General features: G+C 41.9%; 2 protein-coding genes across 9 annotated transcripts in view; one reads left to right on the top strand and one right to left on the bottom strand.

Moving 5' to 3' along the window:
• The window catches only part of arhgap31 (Rho GTPase activating protein 31), a 31,023-nt gene extending 24,368 nt beyond the window's left edge, over positions 1-6,655 (top strand). Inside the window, exons 9-12 of the mRNA XM_053618111.1 lie at positions 1,348-1,404; positions 1,856-2,587; positions 2,836-2,996; positions 3,905-6,655. Coding sequence (XP_053474086.1) covers positions 1,348-1,404; positions 1,856-2,587; positions 2,836-2,996; positions 3,905-6,112 — 3,158 coding nt within the window. The 3' untranslated portion in view covers positions 6,113-6,655. The remainder of the gene's footprint in view (positions 1-1,347; positions 1,405-1,855; positions 2,588-2,835; positions 2,997-3,904) is intronic.
• An 805-nt stretch (positions 6,656-7,460) lies between these two features.
• tex55 (testis expressed 55) lies at positions 7,461-14,998 on the bottom strand. 8 transcript variants are annotated; one of them, XR_008385073.1, is made up of 6 exons: positions 14,826-14,997; positions 14,538-14,669; positions 12,924-12,986; positions 10,700-10,794; positions 10,001-10,081; positions 7,461-8,527 (listed from the first exon to the last, which is right to left on the bottom strand). XR_008385073.1 is itself a non-coding variant. In XM_053618485.1 (4 exons), the coding sequence occupies exons 2-4, from the start codon at positions 14,643-14,645 to the stop codon at positions 10,738-10,740; spliced, it is 228 nt and encodes a 75-aa protein (XP_053474460.1). In that variant the 5' UTR covers positions 14,646-14,669; positions 14,776-14,994; the 3' UTR covers positions 10,597-10,737. The 8 variants fall into 8 exon arrangements, 2 of the variants coding, with proteins under 2 accessions (XP_053474460.1, XP_053474459.1); XR_008385069.1 differs by having other exon boundaries at positions 8,686-10,794; positions 14,826-14,998; XR_008385070.1 differs by having other exon boundaries at positions 7,461-9,747; positions 10,001-10,794; positions 14,826-14,998.
• Between the last annotated feature and the right edge of the window lie 648 nt (positions 14,999-15,646).

Genomic DNA, 15,646 nt, shown 5'->3' with positions numbered 1-15,646 from the left:
GAAAAATGTCTTGTCATGTCGCCTCAGGGAGTTTTTCCTCTCCACTGTCACCTCAGAATGGTTCACTTCAGGGATCTAAACATACACCTGGATTTCCGTAAAGCTGATGTCTATTGTTAAAAGTGCTGTACAAATAAAATTAATATTGAAATTCAAATGAAATGCAGGTTGCTGATTGGTCAGTTTAAGCGTATACATGTGTAGAGGAAAATAAAGGTTAGGGTTCATCACTATAGATTCCAGCTGAGAGATATCTTAAGCTAACGCCTAGCTCATAATGGAGCGATTATTGAATTTCACTCCGATATTTGATTAATACCTAAAGATAAAGTGTTCAGGTTTAATACCCAAGTAGTGTCGGGTGAATTACTGAGGAAATGTGATCCGGTACAACTAAAGGCATTAACGTAATCTAAAGGTAATATAATCCTTTATATTACTTAAAACACTAAACGCATCGGATCATCGGACTACTTCTAATCTAATCTAATCTAACCGCTTTAATTAATTTCATTACACTTGTGTAGAACAATCTCATAGCCTGCTGTTTATATATATATATATATATATATATATATATATATATATATATATATATATATATATATATATACAAAAGGAAAAAGAAACGTACTCAGAAAGGTACATACTGAAGGGAAAAGTTTGTTACTCTTGAATGCTGAAACGAGTACACGCAGGTGATTTGTCTTGCAGGTACACGCAGGTGATTAACATGTTAAGATTAAACAAAATCTCATAATAGGGACACATCCTTTATGGCAGATCTTAAGCACGTATTTGGACAGAGTGCTCTTTCTCACATTAGCAATAGATTTGAAGCCGCACATGTAGGGCTGCTGTCTGGTTCCTGGCTGTAATAAGAAAATTACGATGCAAGAAAATGAAGGGGGGGGAAAATAGTAAGTAATCTGATTATATGAATTTTTCTGCGTCCATCACTAGCGAACACTGGACGCTAATTACGGTTGAAGGATTGGGGGATTTTGAGAACGAAAGAATTTCTGTAAAAAGGAAAGGAGTAAAGACTTGCTTTGCTTTGGAGTGTTTGGACGTTTGAAATGACACGTATCTGATGTTGAAAAAAAAAAAACCCCAACCCTTTTTATCCGCTGCTTCCTTTTCCTTTTCCTTCCCTCTCCGTATCAGAGAGCTTCAAGAGAGAATTTGACTTTCATTACTCAATGTTAATGGCGTCTAAAAATCTAATAAGATGTGCGGTCACACATCATTATCGGAGTCATAATGTGTAATTTCACACGGCGTTAAACAGATGTGCTTTTGAAACATAAAATGGAGACAATTCTTTTTCCTTCCTTCCTTCCACAGAAAAGACCGGGATACGGCCGTCCAAGAGCATGGATTCCCTCTGCTCGCTGCCAACAGGTGGAGCTACAACACAACCCCATGAGCACGAAATAACCCACACTCTCCATTGTGTATATGTTTAAATACTGGATTCTGTACAAGTGGGGGTAAAAAAAAACCCTGTGAAAAGTGCAGAGTGTACTGTACAGAGTGTACTGTTAGCGTTTGTATGTGTGAAGTGGTACAGAAACAATCAACGGAGCATCAGGTGTCCTGTGAAAAGCCTCATTTACATACATCACACCTGTGCTCTAATCAGTATTTTGTAATATTCTGAAGTGAAACAGTGCCATATTTTTAATCATATAGCACCAAGATTTTCGTCTGTACGCACTTCAGGACGTTATTCACTCATCCGATTTATTAAATGCAACAAAAAAACCCCCAAACATTTTAAATCCTCAAAACCTGTACGATATCTCACGTGTAACTGCAAATATTTTAACCCAGTTATTCTAATCCCGCTCAGATGACGGTAAAGCCGCGTCGGCAGGACGAAAAAACGGATTCTTCGCTCCTGTGGTGAAATCCCGAACCCTGGGTTCGGACATCAACTACGATCCTGACGAACAGGATCCGAACTGGGAGTTTGAACTGCGAAAAGCTAGCGGCGAAACCGGGGATGGGAAAACTCAAAACGCCTCGTCGTCATCTTCTCCGTCTTCTTCGTCTTCAGCTTCGTCTCAGTTACAGCGCGCGCTTCCTGAGCAGCTGAAGGTCTTCAAAGGGGACGAGTTGTCCACGTGCCGGCCCACGTCCCCGAAAAACCGCCGGATGTTGTATTCCGGTTCCTCGCACAACGGCTCGTCGAGGCCGTCTTTTCCGGGCAGCTTGTTCCCCTTGGAGTCCTCGCCGAGGCATCAACGTAAGGCGCTGAACATCTCGGAGCCGTTCGCCGTGTCCGTGCCGTTGCGCGTCTCTGCGGTCATCAGTTCCAACAGCACCCCCTGCAGGGTAGCAGGGAAAGAACGGGAGCGCAGTTTGGGAAGCTTGGGAAGTGCTAGCTTTAGAGAGCCACACCCCGGCAACAGTGGGAGCTTTGATTTCCGAGACAGGGAGAGACTATTTGGGGGCAGAGAGAACCCGCTCGGCAACAGCGGCGGATACGGTATCTATAGCAACAGCAGCTCCGTCCCCACAGAGGAGAGTCGAATGAATGAGAGGAGCACCGGGGTGGTCCCCTCCGAAACAGCAGCACAGAGTAAGATAATATTGTGTGTGTGCGTGTCTGTGCATGCAAATGTGCACATGAATGTGGCTCAAATAATCCTAGATTTACAGATAACGCGTTTCATGTAATGAGCTGCTTTTAAATGTTAATAAAGCATTTGTTGGGAGCAGTAGCAGCAAAGAATCGTTATCGTCCCACAGTAAGAACAAATCATTATGACCTGGAAAGAATGTAAATCTCTGTCTAACGAAGACCTTCTTCTCGGTTCACTCTTTCAGGCAGTGATGTGAAGGTAAAGCCTCCTGTAGAAATGTCAGAGAACTTAATGCCATCTCAGTCTAAAGCAACAGAAAACCACAAAGAAATGCCTCAATCCTCTGGGAAAGAACTGGACGCCTCATCAACGCAGCTCACTGAGCCAAAAAAACTGGACCAACTGGTAAGAGTGATAATAATATCATTATTTCTAGTCAGGAATCTACTAGTCCTTAGGTCCTTGTTTGCCTGGCGTGAGTCAGGGTGAAGCCGATGAGAGTGCACAGTTAACAAGAGCATTTCCAAGTGTTTCCTCGTACCAATTTACACATTGCTTCCTCGTCCTTTTCAAGAATATAAGAGTGTTGCAATCGCTGTCTACTTTAATGAGTTTTCTGCGATATTCTTACATTCATTACCATAACTATCAGGGAGGGATTAGTAAATCCTGGACCCCAGGGCAGGAACCTTAACCGAGCTTTCCTCTCCATCGAGCCCTGATCGCCCCACAACCCAACACGTACAAACGACTACATCGCACATCCATTATGAGCATTTTCATTTTTACTCTTCAGCCCGCAGACTCATCCACCAAGACCCAGCTCTTTAACAACGTGACCTCACGGCAGGTCTTCATTTACGAACTGCACGTTTTAATTTGCTTTTAATCGGACTTCGTTAAGGAAAATTGATGTTTTCTGTCTTCTCTTTCTATTTTTTTTCCAGTGTTATTTTCATCGACACACACACATAACGTTGGTTTTCGGTTATCGATGTTTATTTCATCCGCTTCTCTGCGGTTAAAAAAACAGTGAGGAACCAACTGACCGCTCACACACCTATAACATTTCCAACTTCATTTCCCCAAATTTTTAAATTCCCTTCACTAGGATTAAGATCATTTTTTAATTCACCCTCGGAACGTACCCAGTAGGCGCGGTCAGTAATCCGTCCCTGAACTATTGTATTAAGTAACTGTATTATCTTAAACAATTAATGAATGAATTATATTAAAGATATTTTTTAAATAGTCTAGATTAGTGTCTAAATCCCAACGTAGACTAATCGAACCACTTTTATTGTCTCGTACAGGCCATAGAGTCGATCGATCCAGAGCTCAGGATCACCGAGGCCGAAACCAACGTTCCGAAGGACCAATTGAAAACAAGTGGCTCTTTGAGCGAAATCACTGGACATGATGGTGCTCTGAATCTTACTGCTCAAGCTAAAAGAAGAAGCAGTTTACCTACTCACCCAGTGTCCTCGAAGGAACACTTCAAAGACATCATAAAAGGTCTCATGGTGGACCGTTCAGGTGCTACACTTTTTAACACGACGTCGAGGCTATCGCCGGAAACGCCATCCAGGCACGTCATTGACTGGAATTACCTAGTCGCCGATAAAAAGGATCACAAGAGCTTGGATTCGTTTGAGTCACTGGACGTTATGGCACACAAGTTGCAGCTCTCACCCTTCCTTCAGTTGAAGGAGACGGATATTCTCCAAGATGCTGATCCCTGGCCTTCAGTTTCTTCACCTGAAGATCCTTCAGCCACGGGAAACAATGACGCCATTGCTTATGGTTCTAGTCTTGATAACGAACCATGTGCTAAAATTCCTGACTCGTCTACAGACCAGAATGTAGACTTACCAAAGGACCATGATGACGGTAAAAACGACAAGAAGAAAACGAGCAGTATTACTGTTCATTTAACATCCAAAGTAAAGGGTAAGATTGAAAGGCTTTCGAAATGCTCGGACGAAAAACGCCTCACTATAGAAATTCCGAGTCAAGATGATGACGATATTTGGGGGAGTCATTTGGCAGGACTGGATCAAGTGGAGCCCTGGGAAGACTTGAGCACCGCCAAACAGTGGGTCACAAGCCCGCTCCACTCAACAAAACTGGAAGATCTTTTCTCTCTGTTTAAAACACCAGCGCCAGCTTCGGGAGCTGAAATCAAAACATCTCACGAGTCGAGCATCAATCACAATCAATCACAAAAAGACGAGAAGATTGTGGATGAAGAACCTACAGCAGGGAAAGCACCAGAAAATACAGCTATAACCCGTGAACCTGGTCTCGAGCTCTCTTCCAATGTCAAAAAAGCAGATGAGTCAGGTTGTGAAAACATAACTGAGCTCTTACCTGGTGATACCTTTGAAGAACCCGGAGAGAAAGAGGAGATGAAACAGGACCTTCCACAGCCTCCACAAGCCAAGACTACCGTCCACCAAGAGGAGACTACCAGAATCCCAAGGAGGAACAGTGGTGCACCAAAACCAAAGACTTCGGTCTATTCTCAAAGATTTCAACGACAGGTCTCTCACGAGCCCTGCGTTGCCGTGAGGAACGAGGAAAACATTGCTCCGAAACACAGACCATACTCCCTTAACCTGGATTTGGGAAACCGGTGCATCAGGGACATCTCAAATCAGCAGAACTTTGATCTTGCAGACCATTCCTCTTTGCAGAGGGGGGCAATCACCCCTTCTGGAACAAAGCACGATGGGTTGTCTCTGGAACTGGAGATGTTCCTAAGGGACCGACAAGCACCCATGCGACGCAACTCAGCGCCGGTTAGCGTGTCTTCGGTGCGCACTGCGTTCATGATCAAAACGTGTCAAGCCAAAGCGGTGCCTGTTGTACCTCCGAAAGTCCAGTACAGCCACGTACCACATCCGGTTCATCCGGAGAAGGCCGGCCATGAGCAAGACAAACGGGAAAGTGGACCTGAGAAGATCAAAGTAGAGAAAGCAGATACTTTACCTCCTCTCCAGGCAGTAAAGGATTCCAAAGAGGAAAGGGAAAACTGCAAACCGGTCACAAGGATCCACAGACAGGCGTCCATGGAAAAAACACCCGACATGTGCAAGGCAGCGCCGGCCCCTGAGTTTCCCGTACTGAGGAGGAAGCGGTCTGCCAACGGAGACTCCTTTATGGACTGTCCCAGACCAGAAAGATCTACCTTACTTCAAAGGTCTTCCTTCCGGAATCGTCCAAGACCCCAGAGCCTCATTCTCTTCAGTCCTCCCTTTCCTATCATGGACTATCACCCAGCGGTGGACGACGGAAAACTTGTCCTGTCACCCATCAAGAGTCCTGCTGAAACATCTCCTCTTGACGTCCTCTCTAAGGAGCTCACAGAGAACCTTAAAACCCCCGACGGGGTCACCCTACGAAGCAAGATGACGTTGCCCAAGAGCGGACAGAGATTGGAAACCTCTACAAGCTGCTTTTACCAGCCCCAGAGGAGGTCTATGATTTTCGACAACAGGAGCAGTCGGCAGATCGAGTGAGCCGCCTGTTAGACTCGTGAATGTTCACGTCATAGCTAGAGAACAGTTGCTGAATGTAAGAAGTTCCTGTTTATTTCCTGCACCATATTCTACTTGCTGACCAAAACATTCTCGACTAACAAGGTGCCGTTTAATTCTACAGGCGATAAATGTAGGACTTTTTCGTTGTTGTAAAATGCTGCTGCTAAGGAACTTTATCACATCAAGGAGCCCTTGAAGATAAATCAAAAGCATTTTATTATTTTGTTTCAGTGAAGTAGCATTGAAGATACGTTTAGTGTTAACTGCTGTACGTTTCTGGCTCACGTGCTCTCGAAATGGTGAAGACGGTGAAGATGAAGTTCCACCGAATTACAAAGAAGTGTTACACGGATCAAGCAATCAAATAATTCAGGGGATTTTTGTCGTTCGGGTCAGATTTCTAAATAGTATTACATCGTCCGATGTGTGTATTTAATTCTTCCTTGCATACCCATTTCAGGGATTATGGAATGAGAGCCCAAATCTGATTGGATACCTGATAACTGAAATCAAATGGAATGAAAAAAAAGTATATATATATATATATATATATATATATATATATATATATATATATATATATATATATATATATATCCTGCTTATAGTGTTGTCATGTCGATGTTTTAAGAGAGAAAAACGGGGAGAAAAAGGCATTGAGATATATATATATATTTTTTTTTCCTTTTTGTTTGCAGTGGAGTAAATATGGGATGTGGCAATACATCAAATATGCAGCGTTATAACGATGGTGCAATTAATATGCACAAATTTACATGCAGCCTTAAAACCTTGAAGTCTCGATTCGTAATCGTTATTTTATACTTCATTTTTGTTTTCTTTTCATCTTCATCTTGGAACATTCGAGTCTAGCTTTAACCGACACAAACGGCTTGTCATCATGACACCATCAAGGACAGCGTATAAATGTTGAATGCCCATATTAATTATTCACAATGTGAGAAATTCCTTTTCACTGAGGTTTACGTAACCAGACATGAACCTTGGTGGCACCGTTCTGATGCATTTTTTCATTTCTTTTTCTTTTTTTCTTTTTTTTTTAAAAAAAAATCCATGAAAAATATAAACCTCAAATGCTGCCCATATAAATAAATTAAATATAAATAAATAAATAAATGCTGGCTACATTAACCACCTCCTTCTGAATGGAGCACAGGAGTCGATATTCTGAAGGTCAACAGTATTGCGTATGCTTATTGTTACGGTATATTGTGATATAATATCATACTGAGACATAGAACTAAATATCTATAAGAAAAACGCTATTGATTGTACAAAAGAAATTGCCTGGAAATTCATCGTGTGTATTTATTTATGCAGTTTGTGTCTCATATTCTCAGTGTTGAGAACGTCACTGTTGTATAAAAACGACTCGTTACAGCTGCAGATGTAGATCCTGGGGAAATTGCTATAGTAGTTTATAGTAAGGACACACATTTTGCTTTGTTACAGTGTATAAAAATACGAGTTTTGCTGGGATAAGCCTTGCTTTGAATTCGCTGGTTGGGATCTGGAAGTAGATGTTTTGTTTGAGAGAAACAGAATGATGGAAAGCAGAAGAAAGTGAAGGTTCTGACGCTGATTTGAACACGCTCTCGTCTGCTTCACGGCTTAACGCTGCAATCCGGCGTACTCACGAGCCGTGATCGAAACGCCTTCCGGTGCTTCGGCTCGGGGAAAAAAAAAAACCCACGGATGCGCCGAGCGTAATCGTATTTGTATGGTTAGTCTCGGAATTTGATGGAGATAGGGCTCGGTGGACGTTGTCCGAGTTCCCGTCGGGGAATTGAAAGTCGCATGACTGCTCCGTTGCACTTTTCCGTGTCGGAGGTCGGGCTTTTCCGTGTACGACGGATTGTAGCGTAAGGGTCGTTGGATTGCTCTGTCAGTTCGAGTGAAGTTTAATGATAATTTGTCTTTATTGATCACGTGTACATTACAGCACAGTGAAATTCGGATACCCCAGCATGTCAGGAAGTTGGGGTCAGAGCGCAGGGTCAGCCATGAAACAGCGCCCCCTGGAGCAGACTGGGTTAAGGGCCTTGCTCAAGGACCCAACAGTGGCAGCTTGGCAGTGCTGTGGCTTGAACCCCCGACCGTCCGACCTCCCAAAAGTTTGTTGAGATTGGTGTCAGCATGGGAATATCGAATCTTATGGAATCAGCTAATTGGCACAGAGCGTACAAATTGGTGAGGAAAACGCAGAGGCCGTGTTTAAAAATGTGCTCTCTTGTGCTGTAAGTCGACGAGGCCGTGTTTAAAAATGTGCTCTCTTGTGCTGTAAGTCGACGAGGGCGTGTTGATAATACAGTATTAAACATATGGGATGTTTCACAGAAAGACATGAAGCACAAATGTACATTCTATATGTTCCTGTAAGGAGACAAAAAGAAAGAAATGTTTATGTTGTCAATAACTGTAACCAAAGAACACTAACTGTGTAATTTAAAAAAAAAAAGTTTTATTTCTTAAACTGGATTTATTATACGTATCCACTGTAAACAACACAAATAAATATACTTAATATTTACTGTATGAAATGTGCATGTGTTCCACGCTGTTTGATTTTAAGTAGTGGAATTTAAAAGCAGCTGCATAGGGAAGTATCGTCGTAGAGGACATCTACGCACAGTGTTTAAAGAAATGTGTTAAGAGTTAACGTCCATCATGCTTTAGGATATTATTACTGTACTGTATATGAAATTTACCACACGCTTATTCACCTGTTGTGAAAGTCCGAGGAGTCGAGCTTTTGAAGATTTGCCCAAAATGACAAACTTTAGACTGCAATTGCAGGGAGGCTTCTTTTTTTTATTTGATTATTATTATTATTATAACAATATTGTTCATGATAAATAACTCAATGTGTTCCCACAGCACTGCTGAATTCAGCTGGGATTGATTTGTGTTGATGAAGTTTCCGTAACAGCGGCTCTGACAGTAGCGCAGCTGCAAGTCGCTGCTTTATATTAATATCGACGCGCTCGTTCCGATACGTTATCGTTCCCCTCGTTCACAGGGACGCTTCCTGTAAACGGGATTTTTTTTTTTTTTTTTTTTTTAAAAGTGTGTAATTGCTGATACGGTGACGGTTTGTTTAACATTCACGGAAGGAGTCTCCAGTGTCAGCACTCAAAGGTAACGCTGTATGTTTTTTGTGATATCTTCAGGACTGAGGCGTTTACACTTCTTTGCGCTTTCTTGGTAACTCGGAGAGAGAGAGAAAGAGAGATTGAGAGAGTGAGAGAGAGAGAGGCTGGTGAAAGAACGACCGTTTATAGCTGCTAGGTGATAACAGGAACTAGCTTGTTTCACATTACGTGTAACTACAAATGGATAAAAAGTATGACGTGTCGTTCTTCCATCAGTAAAACGTTGTATGATCGTTTGCTTAGTATAACAGTTAGTACTGTGGTATAAGAGGAATAAAGCACTTCAGGACGTGCTGGTGTAGGGCAACAGTCAGTGTCGGGGTGCTAACAGTAACCTCATCGCTGATTGTTTTCCTATAACAGCACGACGTTGGCGATGTCGACGATGTTTTATTCCTTACTCACTATACTCCTGATTATCAGCGCATGCCTACGTAGAAACTGACAAATCGATGCAATGTAAAACACCAATGCGAACTCATTTCAGGATTCCGTTCATCCGACAGCTTTGATACGATCGTTATAAACTTCGGTCGAGTCCTATAACCTGATTGATGAACGGTGCCTGGCAGGCCTTATTAAGATTCATGATGTTCCTGAGTAATAGCACGTTGTCAGAAGCGCTTATTCTGAGTACCAAAAAAAAAAAAAAGAAAGAGAGAGAGAGAAAACGGTCTGTTCTAACCTTACGTACCGAAATCCAATTCTCATTCGTGCTTAATCCACCAGGACGGAGACACGTCTCTTGTTTTTCAGCCCTGCGCTCCTGGCTCCCCTTAAATCACATAGAAAGGATGTACTTAACAGGGCTTTATGTGGCGCAGCTGAAACAGCAGATGCAGCTTCAAAGCGCAGGATGATGACCAGAGCGATACACTGAAAGGTAAACCTACTACAAACAAAGACTTCCTTTACTCCTACAGCCAAAATACCCTCATGCAAATCTCAATACAGTGTGTGAGCCAGTGTTTGTTTTCACTGCAAACCTAAAGCCAGTTTCTTAGTACAAATCTACTTTCGTCATGTTCTTCGGACGGATCGATTTTTCCTCGTCACCTGCAGAACTTCGCCGATCCTGCTCGGGTGTTTTAAAGAATATTTTCCCTCTCGGGAAGTTCTCTTCGGCCTGCTCGCCAGGTTTGCAAAAGACGCTGCGGACGAGTCGCTCTGGTCTGAATACAAATAATATCTCATAAAAGAAACTAAACAGGATTGTCAAAGCAAAATAGGGAATAAATCAGGTTGTTTTTTTTGTTTTTTTTGGGGGGGGGGGGGTTGTGTGTGTGTGTGTTTTGTTTTTTTGTTTTTTAGTTTTTTTTTTACAAAAGGAGCTGCAATTATGTCTGCATCCCAGTGAATATAATTCCAGTATGCAAATACGTGGCTAACACACTTTTCATTGTATGCTGCACAACCCCATTTCGGAGAAAACTATTCAGCTTTTGCAGCTTCGTTCGACTCGTCACGCGCTCGGATCTTCTTCTGCAACTGTAAAAAAAAAAAAAAAAAAAAATAGAGAGTAAAAATATAATTGTGTACAAATAAAAAACTCCAGTTCTCACATTTATAAGGCTAAAGCTTTGCAATAAACCTATTAATGCTTTCATTAAAAAAAGAATAAAGAAAGAAATAAATATAATCTGGTTTAAAGGCTTAGTCTGTTAAAAAAAAAAACAAAAAAAGCAGTGCAGTTGGACAGTTGAGACATTTGTTGTCTGAAATCTTCTGGGCTCTGTGCGTCCATGTTGTTGTTATTTATTTATTTATTTATTTCGTACTGGAGCTATGAGATGAATGTAGCTCACACATAACAGAAATTACTTTACAACGTTACTAAGAAGAAGAAAAAAGGAATTTTTGCACAAAAACCCTTAAAGAAAACAGAAAAAAACAACGGTCGTCGGTCCCGTCTTTGTGCTTTCTACTGGCTTGTGAATTTACACGTCAGAGTTCACCGATGTGAAGCGAAACGAACTGCTGCTGCAAGCGAACGCGTCCGCCGTGCGTCCTTTCCCCTCCTCTGAATCGGCGGTGCAAATTTGATCTCCGTTTCTTTATCTGACTGCTGCTTCGTCTGGGAAAGCAGAGAGGCTTAGTTTTTAGATGTCTCCTGTATCGCCATAGCAACAGGCCAAAAATCTTAAAATGCCACAGCTGGCACCTCTGGTGTTAATATCCGCCTCAAACCGCATCCAGTTCTCCAAATGTGCTGATGTGGTTTATGACACAGTGGGACTTCCTGTCGTCTGTAAACATCAACCGAACTTCAGCGTGGAGCCGAACGACACTAACGTAAGGTTTATTAACGGGGGCGTCCGTCCTCTTTTTCTATCCTTCACTAATCTTCCGTGGCTGGTCGGGATGGTGCCGGATCCGGAGTCTATCCCGGGATCGTCCCTGAGTGTGAGGCGGGAATACGCCCTGGATGAGACAGCGGTGTATTGTGGGACACTGACACGCACATTCAGACCTAGAGGTGATTTAGCATCACCGATCCACCTACTTAGAAGGTGAGAGGAAACTGGAAAAACCCTGGATGAAACCCACACGGACACGGGGCGCACATGCACTGAAACTCCACACGGACAGGAAGCCGAGCTCAGGATCCGAGGCTAGCTTTCCCACACCTGCTTTGTTCTTTAGCACTAGGGCTGTGCGATATGACAGGAATACCGTACCGCGGTACGTGAAAACATTTTTACGATACATGAGTATCACGATATATAGCTTTGCTCACCAACCGCCAGCACAACAGTAAGTCACTAAATAAAAACCTTTTACAGTCGTTTACCAAAATAAGTCACTTTGAACTGAAAAAGATGAAAAAATTATAAACATTGTAACTTTTAAAAGAGGTTCAGTATAAAATGTGTACCATCAAATTAGCTGCGTCCAGTCAGATTTGGTAAAATGCCGTCTAAGAAAAATTAGAAGAAGAAGCTCTCACGATACCTCGATATCTCAGTGTATCACGATACCTCGATATCTCAGCGTAAGTGTATTGTGATATAATTTATGACGATATTGTATCGTATCGTCGTATCGCCCAGCCCTATATCAGCATCCTGTATTGGGGATCACTCCGCCCCGTAGGCCATCTAAACAAATACGATTACGAAGCCTAACGCTGCGGTTTGATGGAGATACGTGAAGATTTGTGGAGGAATTTGGGATATTGTCGGTGAGATACACGTCCATTACTTGTCAGATTCATGAATCGTGAAGCTCCAGTGCAAAACTAAAAAAAAAAAAAAAAACGTCAGACAACAAACGTCTGAACGTTTCTGAGGGACTGTTTCGCGAAAGTTTAGGCTATTAATCACCAACCGTGTTCCTAAATATCCGCCTTCTGCTTCTGGCAGAATTCAGATTCGGATGAAACGCGGCTGATCTGGTTAAATAAGAAGTATGGGACTGGGGTTGGAACTGAACACGTCTGCGTTGTGGATTTTTGGCAAATAATTCTGCTTTTTTCTTTTTTTTTCTTTTTTTTTTTAGCAATTATGAAGTAAATTATGGGCTAAATCACTGGGTCGGTGGACATCCATCACTGCAAATGCTTTGTGATGTACAAATATCTGAGCTGCCTGGGGAACTCATAACACATCCATGTGTACCTGCTCTAACATAAACTGCAGGGGGTCATCAGGTCTGTCGTAAACCAGGCTCTCTGTGATTTCCTGATAAGAGAAAAAAAGAGAGAAAATGAGAAAATGAGATGAGTAATAACCCGGGCTCGCTCGGCGTACAGCAGACCTGCTTATGATCTCGCCGATGATTTCTGGCTGTGGTGTGACTAGGACGTCTCGCATCCTGATAATTTCCTCGAAAGCGTTGCTGAAACAAAATTCTCATTTTCATTTAGACCACAGTTAAAGTCCTCCTGAAACGGTTTGAGGACTGTGATCTGATTCAGCGTGTGTCCTTTGAAACAGGAAGTCAGGGTGATGGCGTGTTGACTGATTCACACGACAGCCAATAGTGTTCGAGATACGGCACAGCCCCGCCCGGTTCAAACACACTTGACGGTAGTTTAGCTCGATACGGAGAAGAGTCTAACCGCAGTCTTTTCTCAGCTGTGGAGGATTTCTCACAGCTGCTTTCACTTTAACCAGGACAATATCTTAGACCAGGGGTTCTGAATGTTTCGGCAGCCAGGGACCCCTTTAACTGAAAAACAATCCTTCCACAGACCCCTCCCCCCCCCCCCCCCCCGTACGAATTTATTTCATGAACATTATTTCAATTTGTCGAGTAATATTATTTCTATTTATTAGAGCCGTAGAGCTTTCTATTCCAACGTTCGTTGATAGAACACGTGAGGTCCGAGTTGACTTTGGTGCTTGGACCCATCAAAATAATAACGTTGATATAATGTGGTTGTGATTTCCACTACAGTAACAAAACTAAAAATAAATAAATAAATCACAGACGCCTGGCTATGTTTCACGGATCCCTGGGGTCCCTAGACCCCACTTTGAGAACCGCTGTCCTAGACAATGAGACGAGACGATGTGCTCGAGACGAGGTCGGACGCCAGAGGTGCCGACAGTGACGGAGAGCCGCAGGGTCGCCGCCGGGAGACTCTTACTGATGGAGAATCCCTGATGTTGTACAAGGACAGAATTCTCCATCAGTCTGAAGTAGCGACGTTCTGACACTAAACAGCCCAAAGAGGGTTGAGATTAGGGTTAGGGTTATTTTTTCGAGGAGTGTCCATTAGATACGCACTCACACAAACTCCACCCTCTTCCGAATGAATCAACTCCAATCGTTTATTCTGAGCTGGGAAAGGGAATGTTTAATGCTAATGTTTAATTTGCTACTGTAGAGCAAGACACGCCCCCTCGGGCGGGACATACACGTCCTAGAGAGCATGTAATTGGACGAACACAAGACTAGTGCGAGATGAGTCATGGAAGATTTCGCTTGTTTCCCCTGAAGTGATAACTAGAACTGTAAAAGTGATATCTCCAACATCATTTTTTTTTCTTCTACATATCCTGTCATATTAGTGTCCATTACAAAAAAAACCCCAACAACTCTTAAACACTGATTTTTGAATTCAGGAACGCTTTAATCTTGTGCAGGACTGCTTTATCGGGCAATAAAACGCTGCTACGATTTCTGAATAATAAACGGGCGTTCCCAGCGATGACAGAGTTTCCACCTCACACGTTTGGGATTGTAATAAACCCGTATCGTCAGGATAACGGCACTCGTTCTCCTACCTGAAATATCTGCAGAATGTTATGGCTCTCCAGATACTTCACTGCTCTCTCATACGGGTCTGCAGAGCTGTCCGCTTTTTCCGCGGTACCTACATCTGAATCCGCCATGATAAAGGTGAAAAGTCTTTCCGACTGTAAAAAAAAAATTCATAAAAAAAAAAAAATCCCCAAAAGTGATTAGCTGAGAACTTTTCTTCTAAATACTCAACCCTGACTGGATTATTTCAATAAAACTAACGTAATGTGTCACTCTGTCTTCAGTTAAGGTATTGTAATGAAGTAGGTTACCCTTTCACACTAATTATGATCGCTTTAAAGCGACGAGTTGATTCCGAAATTAAATAAAACCACAGAAACACGGTGTTCTTCACAGTTTGGCTTCCTGCAGGTTTGTTTATAGCGACTGAAATGTCAGGCTGTAACCCCTGGCAACCGCGCACGAGAGACTTGGATGATGTCATTAGTGTAACAAGATACCGACGTGGTGGTTTTTTTTTTTTTTTTTAAATTTCAAATCGCGCACTTGCATACTAACACGTGCGCGTGCGTGTTTAACGGTCAACGGTTTCAAATCTCTAGGCACGAGGAATGCGGAAATAAAATAAAATTCCCGGATTGAATCTCATTTAGACCCTTTATTTAGGGCCTGGAGTATGCGTTTATATAAAGAAAAGTGGAGCTCAAAATCATGTAGTACTGTAGTAAACAGTGTGAAAAAAAAATAATATTATACAATATCACATCATATATCAGTCAATAAAGTCTTAACTGAATATAAGTGAAATGTTCATCTTTAAAAATATATATATTATATTATATATATATTTATATATACTTTTCATCTAACTTGCTTAATGTATTTAATAGTTAAACGTATAAATAATAATTAAATAGTTTAACTATACTCATGATAAAATCTGTGCAATAATAATAATAATAATAATAATAATCTTTCATTTTTACTAACATATAAAATGGACATTTGACATTTTTTTAAAAGGAAAGAAAAATAATTTAATATTATTTTATTATATATAAATGTTATATAGTTATATAGCCAGTTCATCTCCTTTGTCAATTGCTCACTTTGCGCCTTACTTTAGTGTATT

This window comes from Ictalurus furcatus, chromosome 28, assembly GCF_023375685.1.
Source record: "Ictalurus furcatus strain D&B chromosome 28, Billie_1.0, whole genome shotgun sequence".
Taxonomy (NCBI): Eukaryota; Metazoa; Chordata; class Actinopteri; order Siluriformes; family Ictaluridae; genus Ictalurus; species Ictalurus furcatus.
Note: the sequence above shows the minus strand (reverse complement) of the source record. Positions and strands in the feature narration are given on the sequence as shown.

Coding starts and splice junctions, on each gene's coding strand:
- tex55 (XM_053618485.1), bottom strand. CDS start 14,645: ATGGCGGATTCAGATGTAGGTACCGCGGAAAAAGCGGACAGCTCTGCA. Junction 12,987..14,537: donor ACATTCTGCAGATATTTCAG/GTAGGAGAACGA, acceptor TTCTCTTATCAG/GAAATCACAGAGAGCCTGGT. Junction 10,795..12,923: donor TGCAGTTTATGTTAGAGCAG/GTACACATGGAT, acceptor TTTTTTTTACAG/TTGCAGAAGAAGATCCGAGC.